This window comes from Oryza sativa, chromosome 3 (assembly GCF_034140825.1).
Source record: "Oryza sativa Japonica Group chromosome 3, ASM3414082v1".
In the NCBI taxonomy this organism is placed as follows: Eukaryota; Viridiplantae; Streptophyta; class Magnoliopsida; order Poales; family Poaceae; genus Oryza; species Oryza sativa.
In genome coordinates this window covers 11,086,473-11,100,255 of record NC_089037.1, presented here as the reverse complement: position 1 = coordinate 11,100,255, position 13,783 = coordinate 11,086,473, and the positions used below count along the sequence as shown (strand labels likewise).

Below are 13,783 nucleotides of genomic sequence, written 5' to 3'. Positions count from 1 at the left end.
ATGCAATATGGATGATCTGTTGGAGTGGGAAAGGATATGAAGGAGGAATCTTTTTTGATGACCATCCGTATGAAGATTAAATTTGGATGAGCTGCTAGAATGCTCTAACCGCGCATCACTCCTCTAACCGCACACGTCGTCCGGTGGCGGTGATTCCCTCCTCCTACTCCGTGCACGGCGCACCACGATCTCCTCCCTACCTCGTCATCACTCGCCGCCTCCTCTCTGTCATTGTTGCTGCTGTCCTTGACATCCTCTCGGCATGCGCCCGAAGCTCGCACGTCCCAGCCAAACACCTATGTGCCTATCCTCCTCTGATCCGCCGCCACATCCTCCCATTCCTCTCCTGTCTCGCCATCGCCTACCGCCTCCTCACTAATGTCGTTGTTGTGGTGCCACCGCTGTTGCCGTACTTGACTTTATCTCTCCTCTCCGTGCGCCTGAAGTTTGCAACATCTGCCGTTGCCATGAAAATGAACAACATCACGACTATGCGGGTATATCAGCTCCCCTAAATATTTAAACCAGTGAAAAACGACTCCTTCAGTAGTCTTGAGGGTGTTTTTCTAACGTGGTAGCCTAGTCATCGAAAAAAGTTAAAAAAAATACGTGGAGCCCACATATAAGCTACTAATTCCTTTCTTCCTCCTCCACCACTCACCTCTCACCGCGGATGAGATTGGTGACCTGCGCGATGAACTCTACGGTGCGGTCCTCCTTGGACAACTCCATCGTGCGGTACTCTACACCATCGAGCTTTGCTTCCACTGTCACATCGCCTTTTTCAAGTGCTTCCCATAGCTCGACGTCCTCGTCCACCATCACCAGCATCACGCGGAAAGCGATGCTCACGCTGGCGTGGCTGCCCATCAGGAAGAGTGGCTTGTTGGACACGCCGGCGACATATGAGCGCACCCACCAAACGACGTCTGCGGCGTCATCGAATGTGGCAGGAAAGCAGTGCTCGGGCACGAGGCATTAATCGATGGACACAATCATCATTGGGATGGTGGCCGCGAGGGCCATGCAGGTATTGTGGAATGGCTCGGACGCCCCTTGGTGGCACTCGCATCCTTCGGCGGTGTTGACGTGAAAAATAACACGAAGTCCTAGCACATCTGCTTAACTCCAGTGCAGATCCTAAATCTTGAATAAGATATGGGTGTGCCAGTCAGTTTGATCTTGCATCTGACAAGATAGATAAATGTGTTGATGACCAAAGAACCGATCGGCTAAATAAAAGAGATCCTGCCATGATTAACTCAACTAAATAAAGAAGTCCAAAAAATATTTGACGAAAAACAGAACAAAAGCTACATGTGATCAATTCACTTTCATGACCTGAATGTTAACAATTCTAACCATATACCTCCAAATAAGCAGAGACCAAAATGCAACCAAGATGATATGGGATTACTAATTTAAGCCTGTACAAAATGTAAAATGTTGAGCATGGACTCTACATATAGTATATTACTTCATATTGCCTTTGAAGATGCATTCAAAACATATAAATGAGTTAATGAGATGGAAGTTTTCAAAAACTACTTTTATATCCATGCAATTAGACATACTCATAGATAGTAAATAGATAAATAAATAAAACTCAGGCATATATGTACATGTTATGAGATCCATGCATTCAAGCATTTAACCATTTTGACACAAATGAACAAAATGACACAGATATACGAATTTTTAAAAATCAGTTATTCGGTTATCTTCCCTTTTTGTGATTATGCCTAATGGATGCAATGCTACCTCATTCAGAAAGCAGAAGAACAGAAGTGCTTGTGCATGCAGTAGTTGACCATAACCAAGCAAATAAAATCATAAACACGAGGGAGCACTTATGATAGTATGGAGGCACATCACGTTTCTCTAATCAAAAGCACAACTTCATCTAAATCAATTCAACATATAATCAAATGAAGCCCATTACGTAAAACCTACTAAGCAAAAACAAGAATAAAAGACACATTCAGCAAACTGCCAACTCTCCACAGAACAATTGGTATAAGATTCACTCATTTAGAAGCACAACACCACTATAACGATCTAAAGCCAAAAAGCAAGGCAAAACCATCCCTTGATCACATTCTTAACCGCAAGCACAACCTCTTGTATTGGACCATAGTCAAGCCTATTTCTATATACCCATTACCCAGACGCACTCTTGCCCGGAAGCAAAACCATACTGACAACTTAAGCAATAGAACCTAAGATAGAATCATATCTTAATCACAAATCAACCACCTCACCAAAAGGAATTTATTTTATCGGCCACTCACGACATGCATCGGTCCTAGACCAAAACCAAATCAATTCACTCAGGACGACCTCCTTACTATATGAACAGCTAAAGCCAACCCAAATCAAATCAATCCACTCCTCAAATCATATTCTTAGGCATATGGGCCACATGTCACCACAAAACCGACCAGACAAATGAATATCACGCCTGACACCTCACTGTAAGCACAAGTACACCAAACACAAATCAACTCGCCAACGTTAGCACACACGTCCAATCTGCTCACCACAGGGACAATCAAAACAATTCACATCAATCTGCCCATCGAAATCGCACCATCTATGAAATCAATGCCATTCAAATCGCACATCTTGTTGTAAAAACAATAAAAACACAAATCAACCCGCTGTTCGAATCGCACTAGCCGCAAAAACAAAAAAGAACACAAATCTCAACACGCCGCTCAAACCGCTGATCTCACTGCCAGGACAACACAAAAAATCACAAATCAAATCGCCCTATCGCCCTTATCTCCACAAACAAGTCATCACGACACGAATTACAGAATCAACGTGCGCGCCTCATCTTAAGATTTAAGAACACATGCAAACGCAAGCGCAGAACCAAATCGACATCAACACTTGCAAAATCGGAAAGAAAAGCAGACCCAAGCCAAGCACCTCGAGCACGGGGAACGGACGAATCGGTGCAAACAACAGCCGAAACCCAAACTAGCGATCACCCTTGCCCCTTGGCTGCGCAATCTCGCACCAAAGGAGACGCCACGGAAGCCAAATGAACGAAAGGGGAACAAACTGACCAGACCAAACTAGATGGGGTGAGACAAAACGACGTTACAGCGGCAGGCGATCCCCGCGGCGAGGCAGAGGCACCTCGACGACGACACAGCGGCCCAACTCCGGCAAGCGGCTGCCCAACTCCGGCGGGCGCACGGTGGATTCGACCAAGAAGGTAGGCGAGGTCGAATTTCGTGGCGGTGACCGTTGGGATCGCCAATTTGGCCACCACGAGCGCCTCTTGAACTCCCGAACCCCACCCGTTACGGACTTACCGTTACCAGTTCACAAGCCACACATGCCCTCGTCAGTTAATGGTCGCGGGTGGAGCCTTCCCCTGAAAGGCTCGCGGTCGCGGTCGTACGTGTGTGTGTGACCCAGCCGGGCCGTTGTGCTCGTGGGCTGAAATTTAGCGTGGGCCTACACGTGCAGGCCCAAATCAAATCATCAATCAGCGAAGCAAAAGTGCAAGGGACCACCTATATATTTGTCGACAAATTTTCTAGTAAAAATTTGACAGATGTAATTATAGTACAATCGTAGTGTAATTACACTATAACTTGTATGTAATTACACTGTAACTTGCATGCGACTATAGTGTAACTTGTATGTAAGTTTCACGTAATTTTGAATCGTTAGATCTATTACAAGATTTGTTCTGGTGAGGAAGAAAAAAATCATAGCACACACATATGTGAAAGGATTTGTTCCCACGACCTCTATTTTACTGAAATAACATGTTACCGAGAGATTCTTGAAAGTTACATACAAGTTACATTATAGTTATAGTGTAATTACATGCAAGTTACAGTGTAATTACACTACGATTGTACTGTAATTACATCTGACAAATATTAGGGGGAGAAATTTGATGACAAATATCTAGCAAAATCGAAAGTGCAAAACGATGAACAATCTAAACTCATTACTCTGTACTCTCTCCGTCCTATCTCTATCTCTACAACTTAAAAAACCAGATTTGTCCGATCCAAAAAAATCGGGCGAAAATAAAACTGTGTGGAAAAAAAAACCAAAGTTATCCGATAAAAAAAACCGGGCGAACAAAAAAGTTTGAGAAATTACCGTCGTTCGTGTGCCAAAAAAAAAAGCGAATTTTTTTCTGTCCGATCCAAAAAAAAATGTGCTAAAAAAGGGTTTCTGTTTTCCATAAAAATAAATAGTGCGAAAAAAAATATTTCTGTACGAAAAAAAACTACCGCGAAAAAAAGGTGCGGAACTATCCGATCAAAAAAAAAGTGCGAAGGAAGGGTTTCCGTCTTCCGTAAAAAAACGGTTTTGCTATAAATCTTGTTACATATCATTTGATTTTTGGACCGTTTGATTGCGTCAAGATTCGTGCTTACACGGGTGAGGAAATAAAATGTGCGTGTTCACGTGTAAGCGAGGAGTCGACCGCACGATCTCTTGTTGCCGAACAAAGGCCTTTCACCAACTAAGCAAGGAACCAATATTATTTTTGTGTCCAAAGAACAAAGTTACATACTACTTACAAATTAATTACAGTGTAATTATGTAATAATCACACTGTAACTACTAAAATTACAGTTAAAATTACAGTGTAACTATACTAAAATTACAATATAACTATACTAAAATTACAGTGTAACTTTTTAATGCATATGTTGATGACATTTTTATTTATTTATTAAACCTCTTTGGACTTATAACTGTCAGATTGGGTCCGTTGTTACGATTAAGCTAGCCCGTTTCCCTCTTCAACGTGGCGCACATCCATATGTTAAAAAATCCGAGTGAGATGAATGAAAAAATCATTCGAATGATTGCTAGGCACTCCAAAAAAAAAGTGCGAAAAAAATATCTCTGTAAAAAAAACAACCGTGAAAAAAAAGTGTGTATTTTTTTCTTGTCCGATTCAAAAATAGGGTACGAAAAAAAGGGTTTCCGTCTTCTCTTAAAAAAAGAAAAAAATAGTGCAAAAAAAGATTTATATCCAATTCTAAAAAATATTTCATCGTCCGTGCCGAAAAAAACAAGTGCGAAAAAAGTGCTAAAAAATTATTCTGTCCAATTCCAGTAAAAAATGCGAAAAAAGATCTCATTCAAATTTATATAAACTGCGCTCGAAAAAAACCCTTATAAAAAAACGCTCCAAAGAAATTGTTAGAATAAAACGCTGTTTGTAAAAAAAGATAAAAAAACTGTCCGACTCAATGCTAGGAAAAAACCACCGTTTCTTTGCGAAAACTTTATGATTACGCGAGAAAAATATTGCCATTTGTAAAAGAACAGCTCTGAAAAAAAGTCTGACTCAAAGCGAGAAAAACACCATTGTTTATAAAAAAAATATGGTTCGGCACTGTGTAATGAAAAAAATCCGAATTTAGGAAAAGAAAACTCTGATTCCATGAAAAAATTCATAACGTTTGTATCGTCAATCGTCTACCACATCGGTTTGGTTTTTTAAGCATTGGTCGAATGTTCTGATATCTTGAACTAAGACAAGTCTTGATTGGGCTTTTTTTTTCTGACCACGAGATCAAATTGACGGACTTTTGGGTCAAATAGGATCCGTCGATTTTTTTCCATCTCCTACACAACTTTTGTTTACTCATCTATTATCCTATATTCATGGCCCTGCATGTCTCTGTAGGCAATTATCATACTACTATAGCTGCTATTCTTTATAACATATTATATGAAAATAATATTTAAAATAATATTTTAATTAATATTTAGAGAAGATTGCACGGTGGCTCTATTTTGTGTAGACTTGACCGTCCCATGCGAGCCAGTGTAAGATTTTGATTGATTATACGGGAGGCAGTGTAAGATTGAAAAAAGTATTTTAGATTATATAAATGCTGCCACATGAATAATCCAATTCTTTTGGGTAAAGCTAAGCATTGGTAAGGTTGCCATCGCCGAGGTTGAGCCATTAATTGAAGTTGTTTCAATTTTCCTTATGATATGTCTTAGCTACAACGATCAATACAAATATTATCATTGGCATGGTTATTTATGAAAAACATATATTGTCATTGAAATTTTTCACCCGTTGCAACGCACGGGCATTTTTGCTAGTAATATAATAATATAAAGGATTTTGGAGAGATGTGACACATCCGTACTACGAATCTAGATATAGAAATGTGACACATCCTAGTACTACGAATCTAGACATAGAAATGTGTCACAACCCTCCAAAATCATCCCTTATATTATAGGACGGATGGAGTATTTACTTATTGAAACCTAATCGGATTCGCTTTAGTATACTAGTATTACGTGCTTTAATCCGAAACGGAGACATGAAAGTTTCTGAAAAAAGGAAAGGAAGTCGAACTACCAATCCGAGTCGGACATGGCCTCTGCAGGTGCGTGGCTATAAGTAGAATCAATTCATTCATCCATACACACACACCGTCGACGTGCCACACGCCATGGACATGGAGCTCTCCTCCTCCTCTACCACCGTCGCTTCCTCACCTGCGTCGCCGCCGCTCGGGAGGTGCGTCGTCCGCATCAGGCTCCCGCCGGCGTGGACGCCCGAGGAGGACGCCGTCCTGCGCCTCGCCATGGAGAACGGCTCCCGCCACTGGCGCCGCATGGCGGCGCAGATGCCGCGCCGCCGCCGCTCGCCCGCGCAGTGCCGCGACAGGTGGAGGGACCACCTCGCCCGTGACGTCTTCCACCGCCATTTCACCTCCGCCGACGACACCGAGCTCGCTCGCCTCTGCCTGCACCTCGACGACGCCGGCCACCGATGGAAGCACGTCAGCAGGGCCGTCTATGGCCGCAGCTCGTGCGCCGTGAAGCGACGATGGAGGGAGCTGCGCAAGAGCGACGCGTTCCTCAGCGCGCTGTGGCGTCCGAGGACGACAGCGCCGCAGCCAATGCGGCGATCACGACGACGTGTTGATGAACTGTGGATGAGCGCGAGAGCTCGCGTCGTCGCACATTTGATCGACGATCTGCTCTTCCAAGAGTGGTTTTTGCTAGTTGGTCACTAGCTGTAGGCTGTATCTACTCGTAGCACGTCTCCTTTTGTGACTGTTGGAGTAGTTTCTTTTGGGGGGACTCTGTTGGAGTAGTATTGGTAGCTAATTTTTTCCATCTTTTTCAAGAGAGTCCTCTAGTCGTGTTGTCTGACTGATGATCAATGTTTATATCGACAAGATAGTTTTAGCCGATCGCAACAAATATTTGGATTTAACGACATCGGACCTCCGACTGATGTATATTTTGACGATCAGATCATCACTTATTCTATCATATATGATTGGTTTCTATTGGATTATATTATTGTTTTGTTACATTATTATGGATCGGTTATCTTTATATCGTTATGTACTCAAGTGTCAGAATCTATATTGGATATATAGCTGATTGCTCAAAACCATATTGACATCGGCTAGTGTTGCAATATTGGCTCATCAACCAAGCGACTCTTTGATCTTAAATTTATATATCTTATCAGTTACAGGATGAAACTGACTGGCACGCATGTATCTTGTCAATATTTTAGGACCTGCATTGGAGTTAAGCAGATCTTCCAGGCCTTCGTGTTGTTTTTCGCATCAACAATATGATAACCTAATACTCAATAAGCCGATAAGCCTATGCAAACATGATGGATATAACAAATCTATTTAAAACAACATTGTGATTGTAGAGATATATCAGCTAAGATAGAAGATTAGACCTAACCGAGACAGTCCTAATTAAACCGACGTGTCTCTAAACACAATACAATTAAAGATAGAATTGAAATATCAGGTAGACAACTATACCAACCAAACCAGAGCAACCCGAGAGATCGAAGCGATGTAGCCTTGAACAACACCAATATAAAGCATCAGTTGCCAAGTTCCGCTGGTGATAAAAAAAAACCTCGGAAAAGAGAGTGACGATGCACCAAGAGTAGTTGTATTGATCGAGAGATAGATTACAAAGACCCCGGGCGTACATATTTATATCCATGGGTGACTAGTCCATATCGGACACGACACATGTTTCTTAAAGACGAAAGGAAATATACAAGCCTGATCTGACACTAGACCAAACTTTCTAAAGATAAAGGAAAATTACTAAACCCTACCTAATTAATAAATAGTATTAAATCGTCACGCCATGGTCTTCATGGTTCCTACTTGAACTCGAACTCTTCTAGATAAGCTTTCCATCGGCTGATTGTACTCTTTCCTTAACCAAATTCACTAAAATAAATCTTACCAAATTTCAACGTTAACATGTAGTCCCTGCACTTTCGGTGTCGTCGCCACCTTCCCTAGCCAGTGGCTCCGTTTCGCCACTACCGAGTGTGCCCCTGGTGGCAGCCGTATCCTCGGTGGTTTGCTGACACCAAAGAGAGATAATGAAGAGAGAGGGGGAGAGGTTTGGGAGGAGAAAAGGAACGATATGTGGGGCCCACCATGTATGTTTTGTCATGTCTCACTAACATGTGGGCCCCATATGCAGAAACCACTTCCCAAACCTTCGAAGAAGTTTATTATCTCTGGTTTTTAGAGATGGGAAGATGTTATATCCGGTTTTACGGTATTAGATAAGGGACGCCAAATAGACTTCTTTCTTCCAAATGGGCCTAAAAACAAAATCATCCCGAGGAGGCTGACGGACCTAACCAACCCATCCAGCGAAGGAATAAGTCCACTTTGACTCCCTTAAAAGTGACCCAAATCTAATCCATTACCCTAAACCGCAAAACCGGATATCTCGACCCCCCGAACTATTGAAACCGGTGCAATTTGACTCCCTTGGTGGTTTTGGAGGGCAGTTTTGGTGATGTGGCGCTAATGTGGCAGTGTTGAACTAGTCTATGGGGTTGATGTGGCGCTTAGGTGGCATTTGAATTAAAAACATATACATAGGACCCGTTTGTCATTCACACACATAAAAAATTATAGGGCCCACTTACATGTGGCCCCACATGTCATCCTCTCTTTCTCTTTCTTCTTTCTTCTTTCTTCTTCCTCCCCTCTTCCTCCCTTCTCTCTTTCTTTCTCTTTTTCTCCCCTTCGGCCGGCCGCGGGGAGCACGACTGGAGCAGCGGCGAGCGGGGGCTAGAGTGGTGGCGGCCGGCGGAAGCTGAAGCGGTGGTAGCGGCGGGCTAGAGCTGACGGCGGGTTCCAGAGCGACAACAGGCAGCTCGATGGCTGGCAAGGAGGCGGGAGAGGACGGCAACGCCAATGCCGACGTCGACAAGATTGAGCAGGGGGACGGCGGTCGACGGCATGGCACCTAAACGCCCTAACCCCAGTCCTCACCTCCACCGGCACGGCGCCCTCACCGGGGAACGAGCTCCCTGCTCCCTTCGCCGCCTCCCGCCGTCCATGATAACAAGATCCGGCGCTCTGGCCTCTTTGCCGATTGCAACAACAAGATCCGGGCATCCGGCGTATGCGACATCGAGCCTGTCAAGTGTCAAGCTAGTTAGGGGCAAGGGGCGCCATCGAGCTACGCCATTTAGCATTGCAACGACGACATCGTCAAGTCATTGCTCGAGCTCGCTGCGTGGCCGTCAACTCCCGCGCCAGCCCTATCATCACCACCAACTCATCCCCCATTGCGTCTCCTTCAACTGGTGCTGCTAAGGCCACAAGCATCACAAAATCCAGAAATAAAATTGATTCATTTAGCAACTAACCAGAGATAAAATTGATTGTTAGCAGGTCGTTCACCATCCACTGAAGAATAGGATGAGTAGGCATAGGGGAGCAATTAATTTTGTCTGGCTTGAACACACCCAAGATGGTCACCCTCCCGGAGATACTCGTGCTTGCGTCGAGCGGCACTGACCCGGACATCACGTCGGCGATAATGAGCTGGCTCAGGTCGCGAGTGAAGCAGTCGGCCTGCAGGGCGAGCGCCATCCGCCGCCGCTCCCACCGCCACCACCGCTTCAGCTTTCCCCGCTCTGGCATCCACCCGCCGCCGCTCCAGCCCGTGCTCCCCCAGCGGCCCGGCCGGCCAAAGGGGAGAGAGAGAAAGAAAGAGAGAGGGGAGGAAGCGGAAGTGCTACTGGGCGAGCGATCACCCTCGCTCGCCCAGAGCGATCAGTTTCCACCCCCCCCCCCTCTCCCTCCCTCCACCTCTCCACCTGGTTTCCTTTTTTTGGCACCGTATTACTTTCCTATTTTCATAAATTTATACACCTAAAGTTTACACATCTAAAGTTTAGAGACCAAAATTTATAAGTCAAAAGTTTATATATCCGATTCAAATTTGAATTTGAATTTAAATATTTTTTATATATATAGTATTTCTATACATCTAAAGTTTATACACCTAAAGTTTATAGACCTAAAGTTTATAAGTCAAAAGTTTACATACCCGTTTCAAATTTGAATTTGAATTCAAATATCCGTTTCAAATTTGAATTTGAATTCAAATATCCTATTCAAATTTGAATTTGAATTCAAATATTTTTCATATATAGTATTTCTATACATCTAAAGTTTATAGACCTAAAGTTTATAGATCTAAAGTTTATATACCCGATTCAAATTTAAATTTGAATTCAAATATTTTCTATATATAGTATTTCTATACATCTAAAGTTTATAGACCCAAAGTTTATAAGTCAAAAGTTTACATACTCGATTCAAATTTGAATTTGAATTCAAATTTTTTATATATAGTATTTCCATACATAAATTTTTCTAACTTTTATTTTTTAAAAAATTTTGTGTGGTCTACTGTAGTAGAAAGAGGAGAAGGGGAGGAGGAAAGGGGAGAAGAGGGAGAAGTATAGGGGGAGGGGGGGCCGGATCCGATCGCTGATCGATCGATCGCCCATTAGCCCCCCCGGGAGGAAGAGGGGAGGAAGAAGAACGGGTCCCACATGTCAGTGGGCCCCACATTTTTTATGTATGAATGACAACACCGCCACGTCAGCGCCACGTCACCAAAACCGCCCTCCAAAACCACCATGGGAGTCAAATTGCACCGGTTTCGATAGTTCGGGGTTGAGATATCCGGTTTTGCGGTTTAGGGTCATGGATTAGATTCGGCTTACTTTTAATGGAGTCAAAGTGGACTTATTCCTCCAGCTAATGCCCAACCTCCAAAGCCGACGCGTTGGTTTCAACGGCTTTTCAACCAAAGCCAAACCAAAAACACCGAAACATCACTGCGCCCGCGCGCGCGTCCGCCATTCCCTCCCGGCCCTCCCATGCGCCGGGGCCAGCGAGAGGCCAGAAACCGCGCGCCCTGTTAAGAGCACCCCTCCCCTGCATTGCACTAGGAGAAACCAAACCAGTGGCTAAGCCATCTTCGATCGCAGAAACCCGCGGTGCGTAGCGATGGCCCGGCCACGCCTCCTCCTCCTCCCTCTCCTCGCCGTCGCCGCGGCGGTGCTCTCGTCGCCGCTCGGCCGCGCGCTCGCCAAGACGGCCAAGAAGAGCAACGACATCGTCAATGGCCCACTGCTCACCTCCAAGATCAACGCCAAGCGCACGCTGATCGTCGGCCCCGAGGACGAGTTCAAGACCGTGCAGTCCGCCATCGACGCCGTGCCCGTCGGCAACACCGAGTGGGTCATCGTCCACCTCCGCTCCGGCATCTACAGGTTCGTACCGATACCGTCATGTGTACGGTTGCATGCACCTATATATGCGTGTCTATCTCAGAGATTGTCTGTGTTTTTTTTTTCCTCGAGCTTTCTGGCATTCATCCAAATAATTATAAATTTTTTTGATAAGATATATTCATGTGTAAGGATATCACCACACAAATACTATACAAAGTTCAAATTTGATCACTAGAAATTGTAGTAAGGAATCTTTTGCATGCGTGCATTGACTGCGTTCAGGGAGAAAGTTATGATCCCGGAAACCAAGCCGTTCATCTTCGTGAGGGGCAACGGCAAGGGCCGGACCTCAATCAACCACGAGTCCGCTTCCTCCCACAACGCCGAGTCTGCCGCCTTCACCGTGCACGCGGACAACGTCATCGTCTTCGGCCTCAGCATCAGGGTCCGTCCCTGTTTCTCTCTCTGTCTCTGTGCACAGTGCATATATCGCTGTCTCTGAATCTTGACACGATCCTTGTATATCCATGCGTGCGTCGACGGAACGATCGATCACAGAACAGCGCGCGCGCCGGGCTGCCCAACGTCCCGGAGGTGCGCACGGTGGCCGCCATGGTCGGCGGCGACAAGATTGCCTTCTACCACTGCGCGTTCTACAGCCCCCACCACACCCTCTTCGACGTCGCCGGCCGCCACTACTACGAGAGCTGTTACATCCAGGGCAACATCGACTTCATCTTCGGCGGCGGCCAGTCCATCTTCCAAGTATAACAAAGCACAAATTAGCACACATCACCCAGTCACCCATACATGCAAAAACACATCTTCGAATGGTGATCGATCGATGAACGCGAATGCGCAGTGCCCGGAGATCTTCGTGAAGCCTGACCGGCGGACGGAGATCAAGGGCTCCATCACGGCGCAGAACCGCAAGCAGGAGGACGGCAGCGGCTTCGTCTTCATCAAGGGCAAGGTGTACGGCGTCGGGCAGGTGTACCTGGGCCGCGCCAACGAGGCCTACTCGCGCGTCATCTTCGCCGACACCTACCTCTCCAAGACCATCAACCCGGCCGGCTGGACCAGCTACGGCTACACCGGATCCACCGAGTAATATAAAATCATATATATAGCGTGATCACTACACATATCTCACCACCTTCGATCGATCGACCGGTGGTGCATGCATGGCTGATGCGATGTTGTTGTTGTTGCGTGCGTACGTGCTTTTGCGTTGCGTGCAGCCACGTGATGCTCGGGGAGTTCAACTGCACCGGGCCGGGCTCCGAAGCGACGAAGCGCGAGCCGTGGTCGCGGCAGCTCACCCAGGAGGAGGCCGACAAGTTCATCAACATCGACTTCATCAACGGCAAGGAGTGGCTCCCGGCGTACTACTACTGATCATATCCAACCAAAAAGAGAAACGTAGTAACATGTATGTGCGTGTGCATGCATGCTCTGGGCCGGCTAGCCGTAACCATGGTGTCAAGAGTTCTAAACTTCTAATCGAAACGGAAGCGCACTGGAACGATTGGTGTCTTTGCAGTAGGAAGATGGCAGATTTAATTTGTTGATCATGAGCTCGAAATGAACTTGCGCATTTTATTGCTTACAAGTTAGAACTGAGGCACATTGCTCGGTTTATGACTGTCCAGTGCATAGAACATCACATTTAATTTTCATGTGTATATTATATGCCCTAAATATATTATTTCTGCTACTTTTAATTCGGTTCCTAAAGCGATCTAGTGTGAAATGGCTACTTCAAAGGGGAAACTCTATTCATCCCCATAAGGGGACGCCCCTCATTTTTTATGTCACCTAAAAATCATCAAAAAAGTTAAAACAATTCAGAAAGATAAATCAATATATGATATGTCACTTCATAAACATGCACGATCAAATCCAACTTATATAAGTAGAAACAAAAATAACAAATTTAACAATGAATATAACGTGTCATTCATGGTTAAATTTGTTATTTTATTTGTTTCAAATCGTACAAGTCGAATTTTAGATCTATCTTGACATTTTTTAAAAAAAATTAATGATTTTTTAAACACCATGCATAAAATAAGGGGATGTCCTATCGAGGAATAAAAATCCACTTTCACTCTAATGGGTCCTTCTAGGACGTTAGAAGGCTGAAATTTAACTATTTGTCACCCTCATAAACTTCAACTCCCCATTTACATTCTTGCGCTT

At 44.8% G+C, this 13,783-nt stretch overlaps 2 protein-coding genes across 2 annotated transcripts; both read left to right on the top strand.

Moving 5' to 3' along the window:
• Nucleotides 1-6,473: 6,473 nt before the first annotated feature.
• On the top strand, nucleotides 6,474-7,043 carry LOC107280281 (transcription factor MYB44-like). Its single transcript, XM_015774011.1, has one exon. It carries the CDS (start codon nucleotides 6,474-6,476, stop codon nucleotides 7,041-7,043), a length of 570 nt encoding a protein of 189 aa, XP_015629497.1.
• Nucleotides 7,044-11,190: 4,147 nt separating this feature from the next.
• LOC4332625 (probable pectinesterase 67) lies at nucleotides 11,191-13,305 on the top strand. Its single transcript, XM_015774575.3, has 5 exons — nucleotides 11,191-11,620; nucleotides 11,864-12,026; nucleotides 12,140-12,346; nucleotides 12,444-12,688; nucleotides 12,823-13,305. Exons 1-5 carry the CDS (start codon nucleotides 11,355-11,357, stop codon nucleotides 12,977-12,979), a joined length of 1,038 nt encoding a protein of 345 aa, XP_015630061.1. The 5' UTR covers nucleotides 11,191-11,354; the 3' UTR covers nucleotides 12,980-13,305.
• The last annotated feature ends 478 nt before the right edge of the window (nucleotides 13,306-13,783 follow it).